This window comes from Macaca fascicularis, chromosome 4, assembly GCF_037993035.2.
Source record: "Macaca fascicularis isolate 582-1 chromosome 4, T2T-MFA8v1.1".
NCBI classification, from domain to species: Eukaryota; Metazoa; Chordata; class Mammalia; order Primates; family Cercopithecidae; genus Macaca; species Macaca fascicularis.
Window position 1 is genome coordinate 22,499,279 of NC_088378.1, and position 20,925 is coordinate 22,520,203.

Genomic DNA, 20,925 nt, shown 5'->3' on the forward strand with positions numbered 1-20,925 from the left:
CTCATCTACAAGCTGGAAATCCCTAATAACAAGTAAAAAGCTTATAAATAACAGGTGATACACTCAACTCACTGGTTTTAGTAAATTACCAACACAAAAAGTATTCAAGTTCTATAATAAGCTGCACTGGTCTTAAAAACAAGTGGAAAATTTGAACGGATTAGTCATACTCCTATGATTACATTGTTCATTACAATCTTTTTCTCAGTAAACAGAAATAACTAATTTTTTTGTTCTTCATTCTTTGATAAAAATTAAAATCTTATTCTGTGAGGATTACAGAATACTATAACTCAAATTATGAAGTAGAATAAACTCTTTAAATAATTATTCTTTATCACAAAGTGTAAAGAAAAAGATACAAGAAAACAATTTATTTTTAAAATTTAATATACTAAACGCTCAAATATGTTCTACCATAGAATAAGTTCTTATCTTAATTTACAGGGTACTAAAAACAATTTTAAAATGCTTAATGTTACCTTTTATATTTTAATTGGATAAGAATATATATTTGTTTAATGCAAATCAGAATCACTATATTAAAATGAAGGTTCTTGAAAACTCAGTGAAGCTGCTCTACAATACACTTAGAACTGATACTACCGATAAAAAAATTCTAATTTTAGTTTTGATTTTACAGGGGTTTTGTTTGGTGACTTTCCCCAAATAAAACAAAATCAAGATGCACAAGTACAGACACACAAGGGGGCAGACCTATATAAGATAATGAATTGCTACTACACAGACATTATTTATCTTTTGATTATTTTTGAGTCTTCTTGCAAAGTAGGGCTATAATAAATTTTCAGAAAAGATCTGTTCTTCTGCTAAGTAACAACACACTTTAAAATGTCCAGAATTTTATGCCAATATTACATAGAAAACTTGACAGATAAAAAAGTCAAACACATTACTAATTTTATTCATTAAAACATGTATATAAAAGTCCTTTTTAACTACCTAATGTATGTGTCATATCCTAATATAGGGAGTGTCATGGTGTCCACATCTTTGAATATATAAATTATCTCAAACAGTTAAAAAATAAAAGAACAGAGTACAAAAATAAGAAAGAATGAAAATAAGAAAACTTTCTTTTCACAGGACATAACAGAATACATTAAACACTCCCAAGTTATAGATAAAACTTTTTCATTATTATTTCGTGTTAGATAAAAAGTAATTTTACTTTAACTCATTTTATCATTTTTTTTTTAATCAAGAGACAGGATGTTACTCTGTCATGCACGCTGGAATGCAGTCACATGATCATTGCTCACTGCAGCCTTGAACTCTTGGGGTGCAAGGGATTCTCCAACCCTGGTTCCCAAGTAGCTGGCACTATAGGGGCACATCACCACATATGGCTCTTTTTATTTTTTGTAGAGATGGGGTCTCACTAGCCCAGGCTGGTCCCAAACTCCTATCCTCAAGCTATCTGCCCCCCATCCGCCTCCCAAAGTGCTGGGATTACAGGGGTGAGTTACTACGCTTGGTCCAAATTTTTTGTCTATACAAGGGAAAATCTCTAGTAAAATATGCATAGGTGCCAATACCATAACTGTTCAAACATCCTTATGACTAAATAGGCACAAAATTTCATCTTTTTAATGACTGCCACCTGAAGTTCAGAAACATCCTAGGGAAAAAAAGGATAAACAACTTCGTCAATAAAGACGCTACTATTATTTCACTACTGTCTGGGAGATCCATCGTGGGCTTACAGGAATCCAATGGACACTGCCATTACGTGTAGAAGTGTTTATCCTCCACCCTTCCACCCTACCTTCCCCTAAGAAAAGGAACTCAAGGGGGCCATGGAAAGGGAAGGATTCTTCCCAGAAAGAAGACCAGACTGCTTTTTCTCCTCTGTCATAGTCCTTACAGAGTCAGGCAGCTTAGGGGTTGCAGGGGGTGGGTAGCAGAAATGTGATGTACTACAGAGGAAAGAGTCAAAGACTAGCAGTGGACATTACACATGGAGCCTTCTGTCATAAACCATCTGAGGGCATAATGGCTTCTCTTCATTCACAAAGGAAAATGCTTCAGAGTACTAGACTCCTATACTCTTGATGGTTTAGCAGAAAATCATGTAAACCAAGGAACAACACACACATAAGAACATGTGGCTGTCTCAATAATTATTCTGGACTAAGTCCTAGGAAGAGCAAACCTTCAATGTTACAAATTAACCTGGGGAGTGGGGAGCTGTGAGGATCAAATGAGATAAAATACTGTGAAAGCTACAGAATTCTGTAACATATAAATCTAAGGTTTTATTAGATCATGACTTTCAACCAAATTCCTCTTCTTAGCTGTAAAAATACTGTTCTTTCATGGTCAGTGTTTAGGAGTTGTGCTTGCAAATCACAATTTATCAGATGGCCTGGTCCTTATTAATGTTCTTCTCTTTATGTAAAACTTAGACTAAAAGAAAATCAGTGTTTCTATGATTTTAATCTTTTTTGCTTTTTAGAGTTGGGGTCTGGCCATGTTGCCCAGACTGGTCTCAAACTCCTAGACTTAGGCAATTCTCCTGCCTTGGCCTCCCAAATTGCTGGGATTACAGGCATGAGCGACAGTGCCTGGCCAGAAGTCAAGGTTTCAAAGAGGCTTTTAAGAAACAACTATGATGAAAGCTTTTAAAATAAAGAGAAAACTACTTGGAAGCTCCAAGAAGGTATTTAACAACTTTTTTCTGTAGTTTTCCAAGGAGGAAATTAGAAGGGAAGCAGTTATTTAATGATTACAACTTAGTTTGTCTAGTTTTCTTTATCTGAATTCGTCTTTCTACTCCAAAACTTAAAAGCACTATAAAGAGACCCCAAACAAAGTTAATCAAGAAGTAGGGCTTTCCAGGGTATATGCAAATTTTGCTTGTTAGTAGCCTTCTCTCTCTACTATGTACTAGAAAGAAGATTTAAAAACAAATTGTTCTCAACAGTGTGTCCCCAACCTCCCTACCCTACTCTGCATTGCTTTGAGGCTACGAAAAACACCTTGTTTAAACTAGAGGTTTGTCCAAGCAGAATCAAAAGCAGGAATCAGTATTTACTCCTTGAAATTTGCCCAATTATCTCTATCACACCTATTCTAGCTTGGAATAGTATACTCAGCTCCACTGGACAGCTCCAATTCTGTGTAAAGACACCAGCTGGAGAAACAACTGCCTGATTCTGTTTTCCTATAATGACAAACATTTGAAAACTAAAACGTGATAGTATTTGAAAAATCAGGTTTCCTATTTTTAATCACTTGAATGGATAAATCACAAATTTCTAATTCAATCACAATGATTCTTCTGTTTTGATTATGTGGTTTAAATACATAGTCAAAATGATAAGAACTGTGTCCAAAATAAGAATAAAAAAGGAACATGTGATATCTTAAAGGTTCTCCTATGAATGCAGCATGTTAGGGTTCTAGGTTTTGAGATCATACTCATATTTGTGAGGTTCCTGGACAAGTGATTGCCTTATCCTTTCATAGCCTATGTTCATTTATTCTATTTGTTTTTATTAGCAGTAGTAATGAATAGTAATTTTACATTTTTTACTCTAGGGAAAATTTGCAATTTTTAGTAGAATTAATTTATTTCAGAAAATTCTGATGATAAAAAATAGATGACAGGATTTATATCAGAAAATAAGTTTCCTTGTTAAAACAAGCTACAGAAAATTGTCTTAGAATAGAAATATTCCCAGATTAAGAAATGTTCACATTTACATGGTATCCCCGAGACCAACTGGGGGCTGTATACTATTTTTCTTTATATATGCTATCATCATAAAGTGCTTTCTATAAACTGATTAATGAGTAAGTCTTGACACATAATTTTTTCAAAAAAATAAGTACATCTGATTTATAAACCTAAATACATCATCAGTCACCAAAACTTTACAAATGACTGTAGTTCCACCTTCTCATCATACAGATGAAGAAACTGAGGCCCAGAGAAATTAAGTGAAAAAATCATCCAGGTTCTAAATCTAAGAGAACAAAATCTAAGGCCTCATATGGCCAAGTTGAGGCTCTTTCTATTATACCTATGCTAGCGTTTTTGTTTCTGTTTCCAAGTTTCTTTAGATTGAGTATGTTCTGCTTTATTTTTATGCCCATTTAACAAATGAAAAGAACAAGCTAGGTACAAGGTTTTCAGATTTTCACGTTAATTAGTCTCAAATGCTTTGTAAGTTTTGTTTACCAACAACACTTTTCAGGTTTGTAACATTTCTGCCTATTAACTTGCAGGAAAAAGGAAAAGCAAAACAATCTGTGGACACTTGTCATATGCTTGTTGCAAGTGTGGTACTGTACTCATAACATCCACTGGAGGGAAGCAAACACTAGATTTTGAGCCTTACCTGCATTGGTGTTTCACTTCCTTGTCGAAAGTCTTCAATTTGCTGCTGTTGCCAAGGAGCTAAACTGTAAGAATCCTCTGTATTTCTACCTTCCAAAGGATTTGTCCGCAGCTGCTCTGTAAGCCACATCTGAGTCCTTACAGAAGGCTGAATGGGAACTCCACCTACTGCCTGTTGACCAAGCATTAAATATTTTGGAGGTTCAAAAGCCTCTGAGCTTGTCATAATGGGCTTGCTTTCAGGTAAGGCACTATATGTCATGTCTACAGTCTGTCTCCTAAGAGTTGAGGAAGAGGCTCTAAAGTCCTCCTTGCTACAGCTCTCAAATTTATATTTGCAGTCCAGAGTTGATGACCGTTTTTTATTTACTTCCTTGTCCTCTAACTTAAGCATCTCCATACTATCATGTAAACAGCTAGGCCCAACTGTCCTCAGTTGTGATGTTAAAGCCTTAGCCCTCCCTATCTTCTCCAAACCATTCCTTGACTCTTCTCTGCATACAGTGCCACCCTGGCCACAGTTATCCGGGGCAGTGAGTTTGGATAAAGATGACCATTTCCGAAGTGGCCGGAAGTCCTTCATGTCTAGTGAAGAGTCCTGCTCCCCCCTACTGTGGTTTCCCAATGTTTGCATGAGGCTTGTACTCCATTTTGAGCCATCTGGTGTCAAGGATTCCCTAAGTTTGGAAATTGAAGCGCTGGAATTAGACGGCATCACATGGGCAGTAGGAAGAGTAATCAATGATTGACTAGGTTTAAAAGATAATGTGCCACTTGAAGTTGAATGATCTGGAAAGAAAAAAGATGGTCAAATTAGTTAAAATTAACAGACAAAAGAGAATGAGGTAAAATGCAAAATGCCAAAAGAAAAATCTGAATCTGGATTCATACCACAAGCTTTTCTCTTTTTTTTTTTTTTTTTTTTTTTTTTTTGAGACGGAGTTTTAGCTCGTCGCCTAGGCTGGAGTGCAGTGGCAAGATCTCAGCTCACTGCAACCTCCGCCTCCTGAGTTCAAGCGATTCTCCTGCCTCAGCCTCCCAAGTAGCTGGGATTCCAGGCGCCCACCAGCACGTCCAGCTAATTTTTTGTATTTTTAGTAGAGATGGGGCTTTGCCATGTTGGGCAGGCTGGTCTCGAACTCCTGACCTAAGGTGATCTGCCCGCCTCAGCCTCCCAAAGTGCTGGGATTACAGGCATGAGTCACCGTGCCCAGCCCAGCACAAGCTTTTCAAAAAGATTTCCTCAAAATGAGTAAATTACTATTATCCTTTTACCTGAAACAAGTCAACATACTTTCAAATTGGATTTTCTAAATATGGATACATAATATACAGCCTTTTACCATCTACTGTACTTATAGGTGAAAAGTTATTTAAAATAGGTTTATATTTACCCTAATTAAAGTATTGTATCTTTAAAAGGAAAAATCCAACTCCTTACTGAGAGGTCTTATTCATAATCCAGCAATGAAGTCTCAGACACAACTTTGTCAGAAAAATGGTATTTTTCAGTGTCTTTCCTGAACTGTGAAAATCTATGCCAGATCTGAACACTTTAGAACCTCCCCAAACTCTAATTGAAATGAGAAATGAGTAAAGGTGTTCCTTCAATAATGGAAAATAGTCCCAAAGGGTTCACTTCCAGTATCATTTAATGGCATATATATGTGTGTGTGTGTGTATACATATGTATGAATATGTATGTGTGTATATATATATTTATATTCACCCCAAGCTAGAACCTTAGAGTCTACTTTGATTCCTTTCTCTTTATATTTACTAAATCCCCAAGTTATATATTTTTACCTCCAAAATAGCTGAATTTCTATTACTTTAGGTGAGGCCCTCACATCACACTCTTCTATACAAATGAATAGTTTCAATAGACTAAATGAAAGGCTGAAAGATAAATAAGGGTTTAAATACTCAATATTCACCATCAAGTGCCATGTTATCATCATATATATCAAATTAAAACCAAAGACTATAATTCTGTAATCAAGGGATATCTAGAAAGGCGGTAGCAACTTAAATTAGTGTGTGGGAGGAAGTGAGTGATGGAGACCTTTGCAATTTATTCTGTATCTCCCCACACTGATCAACTCTTATACCAGAAGATACTTATTACTTGTATTCTCTTATATTGTCTTATGGAAAAATTTATGTTGATAAAGTTGTAAGAAAATTCAGATTAAAACGAGCCAGGTAGACTAATTCAAAAAATAAAATTCCAGTGGGTCTTGGCACAGATTTTGTTAACCTGGACATGAAATGAGAAAAACATTACAAATGAAGGAATATGAGCAAAAGCATTGTAGGGGATATTTATCATATTCAAGACTGCCTATCAGCTTCTAAAGAAACTTCCTGCATTCAGGAAAATTCTCACATTACTGACTCCATCCCTCCCAAAATATATTTCAGACCTCAAAATCCAGTACACCCTGCAACTATGATGCAGACATTCAGAGGCAGCAGCACAAAATTGCGGTTTTGGAAGTAAGTCACATGATAAAATGGACTCAGTGTGGAGCTACCATTTTTGGGTGGTATAGGCAACAGCAGAGGCATCACCTTTCCACAACAGCAGTGATAGACGTGGCCCCACAGTGGCTGCAGAATCAAAATTTCTATCCCACTGGCAGCAGCTAGGCAGCTTGGTGGCGGAAGACTGACAGTTCTCATATATGATTTGAGGCATATTATTTGGAAGCTTATCCTTAAGCCTGGTTCTCCAGCCTTCCTAAAAATTCCTTTAGGAAGCACCAAATATCCTTAAGTAAATTTCCTATGTGCTCAACCAGCCTGCAAACAACTTCTGCTAATTGAAAACACTAAATTATCCAATCATGAAGCCAAAAGAATGTGGCCGTATAAGAAGAAAAATAAATCCATGTATCTACAGTATGGAGTTAAAGTACCAATGAAAGTTGTCAAGGTAACGGATAGGTAAAGGTGAAGCAGAATTATACACATCTTCAAATGCTCTGTAAGTAAAGAGCCTGGCCTTCATTCAGCATGAAACATGGTATCACTGAGTTTCCAAACAAGGGAGTGAATGATATGATCAAAATTGTACTTAAAATGACTGATTATTCTGACAGCAGAGTCGCCAATGGATTAAAGCAAAACAACTGGCAAACACAGTGATTAACAGACTATTCTGGTAATCAGGAGAACAAGAAAATAAAGGGGAATATGCTACTGAGGGTTGGTTCTAAATAGAAATAGGACATCCCCAAAAGTTTATGGAACATTTGTATTCACATATTATAGCATTATATATATCTTACATATATTTTTATTAATATTAGTAAGGGAGTACTTATACTAAAATAATCAGAGCCTCTAAAAGATATCTTAAAAAAATAAAAAATTAGTCTTGTATCAAGTTGCAGATAAAAATATAGAGCAAAGGTTAAGTAAAACAGTTTTGATTTCATAGAGTAAAATATAGGGCTGGGTGCAGTGGCTCACGCCTGTAATTCCAGCAATTTGGAAGGCCAAGGCAGGTGGATTACTTAGAGGTCAGGAGTTCAAGAACACCTTCACCAACAATAATGAAACTCCATCTCTACTAAAAATACAAAACTTAGCCAGGTGTGGTGGCGGGCACCTGTAATCAAGCTACATAGGAGGTTGTGGCAAGAGAATGGCTTGAACCTGGAGGTTCAAGGTTCCTGGAGGCGGAGATTGCAGTAAGCAGAGATCATGCCACTGCACTGCAGCCTGGGTGACAAAGCTAGACTCTGTCTCAAAAAAAAAAAAAAAAAGAAAAAGAAAAATATAGAGCCTTTTTAGATTCAAATTCTGGCTCTATCACTCAGTAGTTATGCATGCTCAAACATGTTATTTAACAGTTACCTCCTCCATAGAATGGAGATGACAACAGTGAGAATTAAACCAAAACACATAAAATATATAGAAGAATTCCTAGCAGAAAGCAAAATGTTATTATTATGTCATTAAAAAGCTACAAGTAAATGTGAATTTCAATGTAACAAACCAAGGATAAATACCCACACATATAAAGAGCTCCAACAAATTAAAAACAACAACAACAAAATACCCTAGGCAACTCAATTTTAAAATAGGCCAAAAAAAAAAAAAAATCAATAAGCAAATCAACAAACAACAAACACAACTAGAGAATATATATTTTTTTAAAAATCCTCAAACTCACTAATAGTAAAGGTACATTCTCTATCATACTCAGAAAACTATTAAAGGCTGCAAATATACTACAGTGATGAGAACGTAAACTGTTATAGTCTTTGGAAAAAGAGAAGCAATTTGTACATATCACTGTTTAAAATATGAATACACATACGTGAACACACATATGTAGATATGTAGAAATGTGCAGAGAAAAGATCCGAAAGAATACACACAAAACTTAATAAACAAAGGTAACCGCTACATAGTGGAAAGGGGGCAAAAGGAGAAAAATACTTCCACATTTTACTTTATACAATGTCTTATTTTAATTGTTTTCCAAGGAATATAACTTGACCATGTGGTCAAACTTCTGCACAGGTATTCTGTTGTTCTGTGACCTCGAAGAGTTTAAAATACTTCTAAAGTATGAATAATATAAATAGGTAATTTTCTCACTTTCCATGTCACAGCGGAATACTATAAGACCCAGTTTGGCCGCTTCTTCTATCCAATAATGTGCTACTTTCCAATCTGACTTTACTAACTCAGTACTTTCCAAATGCAAAGAAAAATCAGCAATGAATGAAAAATCAATTTCACATCAGACTAGTGTTTATTCCCTAAATCTGAAAGCAGTTGATATATGCTGTCCATAGACTATTATACTGAATATAGAATTTATTCCTTAAATTCCCTTATTACAAATTCTCAAATCTTAGCATTAAAAAAGTTGCCTGAGAGCTGATGCCCTACTCCAAGAGATTATGATCCAGTAAAGTAGAGAAGGGCCTAGGAAATACCACTTCTAAATAAGTGATTCTGCTGCTTCATTCACTATAACATCATTCCATATGGGTCTGATTCCAGTTCTGAAGTCTTTAAGCTTAAATATCCCAAGTTCAACCATAACCAGTATCTAAGTTCTAGTGTAAAATCTGAACTGTGACATTCAGAATTCATTACTGTCAAAACTAAGGATCGAAGTTTTGTCTACTGACATACATATGCACATAAACACACATGCACACATAACACATAAATGAAAAAAGAATACTTGAAAGAATTAAATATTTAGTATTTATAAGAGAATTAAACATAAGAATTAAAATTTTTAAATTAAATATTTAAGAATATATGAACAAAGAATTAAATATTTTCCCCCAGTATGAGTATCTAGGTGGGAAAGGGGTCATCATTATATCTTAGACAGAAACAAGTCCAGAAAATGTTAACTTTAACTATTTCAACACTTAAAAATGTTATTTTGCCCTAAGGAAACACAATTAATTAGAGGTAGATACAATGCAATTCCTAATGTGCTTGATTAGGCTACCTAATTGTAGCCACAAATCCCAAATGCAAGTTATTACTACAGTATCTAGCCCACATCTAAGTTACAACAGTGATATCTGAAACCAACAGAAGGTAGTCCTTTTAAAAACTCAAGAATGTGGTTTACAGCATTGACAGTAGGCACAGATGAGCTAATGGTTTCAGACAGATTTAAGTTTTAAAGGCCAGAATATAAGAAAGGGACATTGCTATAACCTGATAATGCAAGTGAGTTATATTTAAGACAAAATATTTCTCAATTCCAGACAAAAACCCAATCTTCTGCTTCACTGTCATGTTATTCTCATCTGGTATTAAATGAAAACACTGACTATCTTCTCTTATATACAGAGATGGTGTCTCTCTCACTTTCTCTCTGCTCTATCCTTCTGGTAGTAATAAAGAATTAAATGCAAAAAAAGACCACTCCCTCCCACCCTCCAGATCTATATTATAGCAATAAATCATGAGTCTTCACAGTTTAAAAAATAATCAGTAAACTATACAACCCTGTATCAAAACATTGATTTAAAATAACATTTCATATACTTATCAGTCAACATAAAATATTGTAACAAATATTTTATTTTTTAAAAACTTTTTTATTTAACCACAAAGGCAATTTTGTTTTGTTTGAGACAGAGTTTCACTCTTGTTGCCCAGGAGGGAGTGCAAAGGCACGATCTCAGCTCACCACAACCTCTGCCTCCCAAGTTCAAGCGACTCTCCTGCCTCAGCCTCCTGAGTAGCTAGGATTACAGGCATGCACCATCACACCTGGTAACTTTGTGTTTTTAGTAGAGACGGGGTTTCTCCATGTTGGTCAGGCTGGTCTCGAACTCCCAACCTCATGTGATCTGCCCGCCTTGGCCTCCCAAAGTGCTGGGATTATAGGCGTGAGCCACCACTCCCAGTCCAGGCAATAATTTTTATACAACACAATGAGTTTTTTCTCTTCCTGCTAATGCCATAATCATACCATGTTACGTAGAAAAAAAAAAAAAGAAAACATTTTATGTTACATGTAACCCATTCTTTAAAAAAAAAAAAAAATGACCATATTCCCAGCACTTTGGGAGGCCAAAGTTGCCAGGTCACGAGGTCAAGAGATCAAGACCATCCTGACCAACATCGTGAAACCCTGTCTCTACTTAAAAAAAAAAAAAAAATTAGTGGGGTGTCGTGGTGGGCACCTGTAGTCCCAGCTACTTGGGAGGCTGAGACAGGAGATTCACTTGAACCTGGGAGGCGGAGGTTGCAGTGAGCCGAGATCGTGCCATCGCACTCCAGTCTGGAGACAGAGCAAGACACTGTCTCAAATAAATAAATAAACATTTCAAAGTATTCTCCATATTTTTAGGTAAATATATTTTAATATTCTAAACCACACACTGCTAGGAACGGGGCTATATAAAGTAATTAGTCATCTGAAGAGTCTCCTAGGAATGTATTATGTACCAGGCATTATGCTATGTAGAAAAGACAATACAAATATATTAATCTCAATAAAAATATGAGGCCGGGCATGGTGGCTCATGCCTGTAATCCCAGCACTTTGGGAGGCCAAGGAGGGCGGATCACCTGAGGTCAGGAGTTAGAGACCAGACTGGCTAACATGGTAAAACACATTTCTATTAAAAATAAAAAAAAATTAGCCAGGCGTAGTGGCGTGCGCCTGTAATCCCAGCTACTAGGGAGGCTGAGGCAGGAGAATCACTTGAACCCAGGAGGCAGAGGTTGCAGTGAGCCGAGATTGCGCCATTGCACTCCAGCCTGGGTAACAAGAGCGATACTCCGTCTCAAAAAAAAAAAAAAAATACGAATTAGATCTTCTGCTAAGGGCTTACAATTTCACAGCTGCAGAGCAGGACTAAAGCTTATGAAGAAACTGCAAAACATCAGACAATGAGAAGTGGTGAACCATGGAGAAAGGGCAAACTATTCACAAAACAACTATCAACGATAGTCAACTTCTCAACAGCAATAATGGAATCCAGAACACAATGGACTAATATCTTCAAAGAGTTGAGTAAACAACTGACATCCAAAAATTGTTTTTGCAGGGAAACTAAACTGTCTTTCCCGATAGAAAAATATATTTTCAGCTAAGCAAAAACAGAATTTGCAGACTCACTGAAAGAACTGCTAAAGTTCCTTGAGTTTGTTTCAGAATAAAGAATAATGAATTCTGAGTTGAAAAAAGGAAGAGCAAAGAGAGAAATGGTAAACTTGTGATTAAAAATCTAAAAAAACAGTAACAATAAAATCAGTATCCAACATGTGGGTAAAATAAAAAATATATATACTTAGCAACCATGACATATAACTCACAAAAGGGGTGGCTGGCATTCCAACATTTTATAGTCCTCATATTTACCAGAAGAGAATAAAGATTCTGATTACCATTATAGTTAGTCAGTCAAATTATGGGTGTATATTATAAATCTCTACATTAGAAACCAGAAGCTACATAGAGATGGTGTGACTGGATAGTCACAGGCAAAAGAATAAAGTTAGACCCCTATTTCATAGTACCCATGAATATTAATTCAAATGAATCAATAGGCCTAAATGTAACAGCTAAAACTACAAAACTCTTAGAAGAAACTAAATAAAATACATAGAAGAAATCTTCATGACCTTGAGTTAGGCAATAGTTTCTTAGGTACAACACCAAAAGCCCAAGAAACAAAAGAAAATAAAGTTGAACTTCATCAAAATTTAAAAAATTTTTGTTGCAAATAATATCATCAAGAAAGTTAAAAGACAACTCACATAACTGGGAGAAAATTGTAGCAAATCCTGTATCTGATAGGGACTTTTATATAATATTACACAAAAAACCCTTAAACTCTGTAATAGAAACACAAACGACCCAATTTTAAAATGGGCATAAATTATGAGTAGACATTTATCCACAGAAGATATACAAATGGCCTTATTTACAAAGCACATGAAAAGAGGCTCAACATCATTTGTCATCAGAGAAATGCAAATCAAAGCCACAATGATAGTAAAGTGCCTTATTAAAACACACACACACACACACACACACACACACACACACACACACACACAATGAGATACCCCCTCATATCCATTAGGACGACTAGACTCAAAATGACAGATAAATGTTGGCAAGGATGTGGAGAAACTGGAATCCTCATATGCTCCTGGTAGGAATGTAAAATGGTGCAGCCCCTTAGGAAACAATCTGGTAGTTCCTCAGAAAGTTAAACACAGAGTTACCATATGACCCAGCAATTCCACTCCTAGGTGTATACCCAAGAGAAATGTAAACATATGTTCGCACAAAAACATATACAAGAATATTCATAGAGGCACTGTTTTTAAGAACAAAAAGGTAGAAATAATCCAAATTTCCATCAACCAATGAGCAGATAAGTAAAATGTGGGATTACCCATACAATGGTATATTATTTTGCAATAAAATGAAGTCCTGATACATGCTACGGTTCACACCTGTAATCCCAGCACTTTGGGAGGCCAAGGCAGGCAGATCACATGAGGTTGAGAGTTCGAGACCAGCCTGACCAACATGGAGAAACCTCGGAGAACCGCTTGAACCCAGTGGCAGAGGTTGTAGAGAGCCCAGATAGCGCCATTGCACTCCAGCCTGGGCAACAAAAGTGAAACTCCATCTCAAAAGAAAAAAAAAAAAACCGAAAACGTTATGCTGTGTGAAAGAAGTTGGTAACAAAGGACCACATAATAGATTATTCCATTTATGTGAAATGACTACAATAAAGAAATCTATAGAGACAGAAAGATTAGTGGTTGCTTAGGTCTGGGAGTAGAGGATGGGGAGTAGCAGCTAACGGGTTTCTTTTAGGGGCAGGATGAAAATGTTCTAAACTCAAATCGTGGTAATGGTGGCATAATTCTGAAAACACATTGAAAAACATAAAATTGTATACTTTAAATGGGCGAACTATATGGTATGTTAATTGTATCACAATAAAGCTAACTTTTTAAAAAATAGTGTATAACTTCTAATAGACGAAAGAAATGGCATAAAGAAGAGTCAACCACAAGAAGGCAAGATAGAAAAAACTTGAGAAAGGCAGAATAGAAACGTACAATATGGTGATAAATACATGAACAAAATGCATGAAAATATAACAATCATCACAGTAAGTGAAAGGCCATTCAAAAGACAAGCATTGCCCAAATATTTTTAATCCAGCTAAATGTATACAAGAGGCACAACTAAAATAATTAAATCCTATTTTGGTATTATGGTATCTGCATAGAGTCTAATTATAAGAAATAATCACACAAAAATAATTGTCAAGAACATTAAGAGAACTATACCTCAGGTATCTGTGTCATGAAAAGCATGCTTTCCTGTGCTTTTATTTGTTATATCTCGATAATGAGACACTTTTATTTGTTTCCATATAGGCAAGTGATTGACCTATTCTTTCAGCAACTGTACATAACAGCAATAGTATGCAATTCTGTGTAAATCTTAGTTCTCATTTTATGATCTAACCACAATTACAAATAACCTTGTTTTCTTCACTATTTTATATTTTCATATTTGTATCTTCAGAAGCTATTTCAAATCTTCAGACAGAAAAAAAATTACTTATTTAAAATAATTATAGGAATATACCAAGTCCTTTTTGTACACTGTCTCTTAGCAACCATTAATAACAAACCAAGAAATTTATTCTTATATGCTTTTATAAAGCAAGATGAAAAGCTGGTGTTAAGGACAATAAGTTCTTCTTCAAAGCTCCCTTGGTCTCTTGCTCTGTACGCAGCCCTTCCTGCTCCATCTGTAATAAGCTCACGTTCCTCAGCTTAATCTGTAACTAACGAACCTCTTACTCTGTAAACAACTCTTTGTCGGCCCAGACATGTCCAAACATTCCTTGAACTTGTTCTGTAGGCAATTCTTCCCACCTCAGCAACAGTCTCTCCCTCCCTTCCTCTCTTAGCAAATTGCACGCTCACCATAGTTAGAAAGTTTAAGTCTTAGCCAATCAGGTTAGATTGTTTGGTCCAACCCCAGCCAATGGGGAAAGGACACAGAAACAGGAACTGCCTTAGGGATAAAAACCCTTCTCTCCTTTGTTCCATGTGCTCTTGTGATCATTACTGAGGCAGGCACCACACTTCTGCAGAAGTAAATTGCCTTGCTAAGAAATCGTTTTGCCTGAGAGATGGTTCTTCTTTGCAGCACCGAGCTGAAGAAGAAGAACCCGTCCGGGATACCATTCTCCTATGGGGAAGGGTCTCCAGTCACCTCTCATGAGAAGCGTCCTGCTGCCTCACTGCAGTGGCCTCAGGAGTAGGGAATCGGAACCCACCTGGTGTGAAGAATAAACCCAGACTCTCAGCAACACAAGAAGAAAAAGCCTATAGTACAGATACCACGGTGACGAGGTAACTCTGTGCACAGACCAAGGTAAGAAAAGCCGGGGGGCGGGCAGCAAAGTACTTCCTTGGTGTTGAGGACATCCTGGAGGTTGAAAGTGTGTGAAAGAGACACACAATTAAGTGCGAAGCGAGTGTGGAGTCCGGATCCATGGTTCTGTGGTCACCTAATATGGCTTAGGGTAGCTTTTCTGTCGAGGGTTTATACTGACCTAAATTCCTACGAGGGAAGTGGCCAGAGGAGGAAGTGAAAGCAAAGGCGTGCAAGAAACCTCCAATTGGTGGGGCGGGGGGGGGGGGGGGGAGGGTGAGCCTCCAGGGAAAAGGTGCAAGAAATCTGTAGTAAAGAGAGGTTGAGCCCCACACACACTCAGGAAACTCGGGTTGAGCCCCTAGAGAAAGGGTGCAAGAAATTTCTATTAGGAGAGGTTGAGCTCCACTGACTCAGGAAGACTCAGGAAGCACCTAAAACTTCCAGGATGGGAAATACCACAGACAAGGCAGGGAATAAAAAGGAAAAGACAGACAATATAATTCCTTCTGATAGTTCTCTAGGTCTCATGTTAAAATATTGGAGAGATAATGAAAGCACCAAACATAAAAAGAAGCAACAAATAATAAAATATTTTTGCTTTATTTAAACCAAAGAACCTATTCTCAAGCCTTCAGTTTTCTGGCCAAGGTTTGAGTCCAGTGAGGACTGGACTTCTCAACTTTTAATAGAATATGTCAATGACAATAGTCCTGTTTGCCAGAAACTACTTACCCTTTAGATCACCTTCCCCTGCCAAACACTTCTAACTTCCCTCCCCTTCAAGCAAATGCAAAAAAAATTAGGAGCTGAAGAAAACCCAGAAGGAAAGTGGGTATTACCAGATGGAAGGGAAATGTTGTCTAAACCTCTTGAGAGAAATATTGTCTCAGCTTCATCAAGGAACTCATTGGGGTCCTCAAGCTGTATGTGATGCAGTCCTTAGAGTCTATGGGTGCATAGGAATACACACCTTCGCTAGGTAAGTAGTGGACAGTTGCACGGTGTGCAGAAAAACTAATCAATGAACCCTAAAAAAACAACCTCCCGGGAGAAGAAATCCAGGGTTAAGGCCATGCCAAAGAGTCTAAATTGACTATACTGAAAGCCCCCAATAGGCCACCTCAAGTATTTACTAGTAACAGTAGACCACCTTACCCACTGGGTAGAAACTCTCCCCTTCCCAAGGACAACAGCCAGTAGTGTAGTCAAAGCCCTATTAGAACATATACCCAGGCACTAGAAATAAAATAGGAATATCATACTCCCTGGAACCTGTCCTCATCAGGGAAAGTAGGGAAAAAAATGAATCAAACTCTAAAAAAATCACCTAACCAAATAAATTCTGGAAACCTGATTACCATGGACAAGTTGCCTGCCTATTGCCTTAACAAGAATCCGAACTGCCCCCCTCAAAAAGACCTTGGTCTGTCTGTCTCTTTCCTCTTTCAGGACTCAAGACCTCCTAGCGAGATTACGTCCTTGTCAAAGGTTGGAAAGAGGGAAAGCTCAAATCCACCTGGGAAGTACCTTACCTGGTGCTCCTAACAACTGAAACAGCAGTCCGGAAAGCCGAAAAAGGGTGAACCCACCACACTTGAGTGAAGAAGGCCCCACCTCTGGCAAAGTCATGGACCATCACTCCAGGACCAACAGCCTCAAAACTAACATTCAAACGGGTTTGTCTTTTTCTCCTCCCCTTAGCTACTCAAGGATATCTTACTGTTAATGTAACCATGCTTGTCTAGTCTTACCTTGTGGAGATCTCCAAAGTCAAAGACAGTTAGCTTGTGCAGAAAAGTACTTCTGCCCCTCTGTGGAAAGAGTCAATACTCCCATGTCTTGTGTATGGTGGGAATTCTCAGAGGAAGAGTTAGGCAATTGGGGGTTATGTTCTCAGTGGGAAGATGTCCTATGGACTACTAAACATCAGAGTTGGACCTCCTCACAGGGTTGCACTGCCCTAAAACCATAACTACAATTCACCAAAGGGGCCACCCCCTCTGATTGCCAATCTAATCATTGCAACCCAGTACTTACCCATTGTAAAAATTAAAGATTTAAAGCCAACTGTAGCCATTGAAACACGGTACCAAGATGCAAATGCCTGGCTGGAATGGATTAAATATTCCATCTGAACACTAAACAAAAGCAATTGTTACACTTGTGCGACAGGTAGGCCAGAAACCCAAATTGTCCCCTTTCCACTTGGATGATCCTCTGACCAACCGGGCATGAACTGTATGGTAGCCCTCTTCCAAAATCCCACGGCCTGGGACAATAAGGCATGTCAAACCCTCTTGCTGCTATTCCCAGAAGTGAAAAGTCCTGCAGGTCGGCCCCTGAGGGCTATCCAACCCCCTACTACAAATATCAATTTCACCTCATGTCTCACAGCAAGGGGAAAACTTGGCATTCCTTGGGAGTCTAATGGGATGCAGTGAATCTAAGCCTTTTCAAGAGCTAACCAATCAGTCTGCCCTTGTTCATCCCCAAGTGGATGTATGGTGGTACCACAGTGGACCACTACTGGGTACTCTGCCAAGTAACTGGAGCAGCACTTGTGCTCTAATCCAATCGGCAATCCCTTTCACTCTGGCATTTCATCAACCAAGCAAAAAGGACAATCGTGAAAAAAGAAGTACCCCCCACAGGTCCTTTGACCCTCACATTTATATAAATGCCATTGGAGTTCCACAAGGGGTGCCAAATGAATTTAAAGCCCAAAATCAAATAGCTGAAGGATTTGAATCTATATTGTTCTTGTGGGTAACTATAAAGAAAAATGTAAACTGGATAAATTACATTTACCATAATCAACAGCAGTTTGTCAGTTATACTAGGGATGCCATTAAAGGAACAGCTGAACAATTAGGCTTCACCAGCCAGATGGCCTGGGAAAACAGAATAGCCCTGAACATAATATTAGTTGAAAAAGGTGGGGTCTGTGTCATAATTGGGGCCCAATGCTTTTATCACTAACAACACAGCACCCGATGGAACAATTACAAAAGCCTTACAGAGCCTTACCACCCTAGCAAATGAATTAGCCAAAAATTCTAGAATAGAATTCTAGAATTATTCTCTAGTCTCATGGAAAAAATGGTTTAGAAAATGGAAGGGATTCATAACCTTTACTCCGCTGGCAATTGTTACAGGTGTACTAATTCTTGTAGGCTGCTGCATCATAACTCGTATTCGTAGATTAGTGCAAAGGCTTATAGAAAAAGCCCTCACCAAAACCCCTCTCGATTCTCCTCTACCCTACTCAAATAAGTTCCTACTCCTAAACGAACAAGAACAACAACAAATATAAAATATGTTAAACAAATTTGAAGGGGAAGAACTATAAAATCAAGAGGGGGAAACTGTTAAGGACAGTAAGTTCCTCTTCAAAGTTCCCTTGGTCTCTTGCTCTGTACACAGCCCTTTCCGCTTGATCTGTAATGAGCGCTTGTTCCTCAGCTTAATCTGTAACTAGCAAACCTGTCACTCTATGAACAACAACTCTGTTGAACCCATACATGTCGAAACACGCCTTGAACTTGTTCTGTAGGCAACTCTTCCCACCTTAGCAACAGACAGTCTCTCCCTCCCCTCCTCTCTTAGCAAACTGTGTGTTCACCATACTTAGAAAGGTTTAAGTCTTAGCCAGTGGGGTTAATTTAGATTGTTTGGTCCAACCCCAGCCAATGGGGAAAGGACACAGAAACAGGAACTGTGTTAGGAATAAAAACCCTTCTCTCCTTTGTTAGGTGTGCTCTTGTGAGCATGACTGATGCAGGCAGCACCCTTCTGTAGAAGTAAATTGCCTTGCTGAGAAAACTTGCCTGAGTGCGATTTCTTCTTTGCGGCACCAAGCACTTCTTTCTAACACTGGTTTTTTGTTTCAGTTTTTTTGAGACAAAGTCTCCCTCTGTCACCCAGGCTGGTGTGCAATGGCGCAATCTTAGCTCACTGCAGCCTCAACCTCCTGAGCTCAAGAAATACTCCCATCTCAGTCCCCCAAGTAGCTGGGACTACAGGCATGTGCCACAACACCTGTCTAGTATTTGTATTTATTGTGGAGACATGGTTTCACCATGATATCCAGGCTGGTCTTGAACTCTTAGGTTCAAGCAATCTGCCCCCCTTGGCTTCCCATGGTGCTGGGATTACAGGCGTGAGCCACCATGCCTCGCTGAAAAGCTGTTTTTTAAAAAAACAAAAAGACAGGCATTCTGATCTCTAGCCAGATTACTACCAATTTAAAGGACAATTTGATGTATGGCTCAAAGAGGTCAACAATGCAAAGTAAAATATTTTCCAATTCAGTCAAGGGGCAGGGGTGGGCAGGAAGCTGGTCAGGGAAAAAAAAAAAAAAAAAAAAAAAACCAGCTCCTTTTTATATTTACAAAAAAAAAAATAGAATTTTTTTCTTGCCTGCCTTTTAAAATGTCATTCAACTCTACTATTTTCTGGACATCTCACACTAGTTTCAATTTAAGATTAAGTCTCATCAGGCAGTTGACCTGTAGAGAGCCGTAAGTGTTACTTCTCTCCTACAAAAATTTTTACAAATCAAACTGTCATGGGATGTAAGTTTTGAAAACATAAAGTTTCTTAGAAATAAAACTATTACTTTATGATAGGACAGATAATAAATGATAATCTTGTCCTTAATCTACCTGCACTGTTTGGAGAGCTATGGAGTCAATAATCTCCCTATATTATAGGAGTTATTAAGAAATTATTTTAGGCAGATAGAGAAGACAAAGGGTCCTTGGCAAGCTTTTTTTCTCTTAAGGCAGCTCCAGATACGTTTCTTGCATCGCAGAAAAATGATTTGAAGGGCAGACCAGCAAGCTTTGATATGCAAATGCCAGCCATTAGAAAACGGGTCCACTCAATATGGCGATATCCACTTTCTTCTTGTCACTACAAGTGCCTAGCATCGTGGCCACCCCCACATCGCCCCACGTTTGTAGATCATCATGGTGCCCTGCATTTGCATATTAAAAGGTTAGGGTGGGAGGGCCAGATTTTTGTGGGTTACATGAATGACATACCTGGTCAACCCAATCTCCTGAGCCCTATGGAAATCAGACACCAGCTCCTCCAGCCTCCTAAACTGGCTGTTTTCTGCTGCACTCAAGGTTCCCTCTCTCAGCTTGGAGCCCCCCTCCCTCTGTCTCTGTATGGGGGAGCCTCTTCCTTCTTTCTCGCCAATTTATTAAACTCTCTCCGCTGCTTAAAACCACTCCACATATATCCATGTCGTTTTATTTAAACCAGCGTGAGAAAAGTTGCCCTCCAGTCATCAGAGCCGTATCATTTTGGTGCACTGGCCAGGAATCCGAGGTACAACATTCGTTGGAGTGGTGATTATACAAGTGAGCTTAAAATCTGTTCTATCATTCCAAGGTGCTCTTGGCCTCTATTTTAAAATCAAAAGGCATCCATCTGCTGGTTAGATACATTTATCGTTGGCTGCCGTTCTAAAGACTCAGATGTGAGGCTTGCTGGTAAGAACATGGAGAACCCCCCAATACCCACAGGTCATTGGGAATGTTAGCCATATTTCTAATCAGTTTTCTTTCATGAGGAGACCTCGCCATTGCGCAAGGCTGGAAAAAGTTCTGAGGCAACTGAG

The 20,925-nt window shown here is 38.1% G+C and overlaps 1 protein-coding gene across 17 annotated transcripts in view; it reads right to left on the reverse strand.

Moving 5' to 3' along the window:
- The window catches only part of CEP85L (centrosomal protein 85L), a 234,927-nt gene that overhangs the window by 91,102 nt on the left and 122,900 nt on the right, over positions 1–20,925 (reverse strand). For 16 of the 17 annotated variants that reach the window (XM_045391629.3, XM_065543254.2, XM_045391622.3 and 13 more), the window contains one exon: positions 4,368–5,155. The exons of the other annotated variant lie outside the window; for it this stretch is intronic. In XM_045391629.3, the coding sequence (XP_045247564.2) occupies positions 4,368–5,155 (788 nt within the window). The remainder of the gene's footprint in view (positions 1–4,367; positions 5,156–20,925) is intronic. 17 annotated transcript variants of the gene reach the window in all.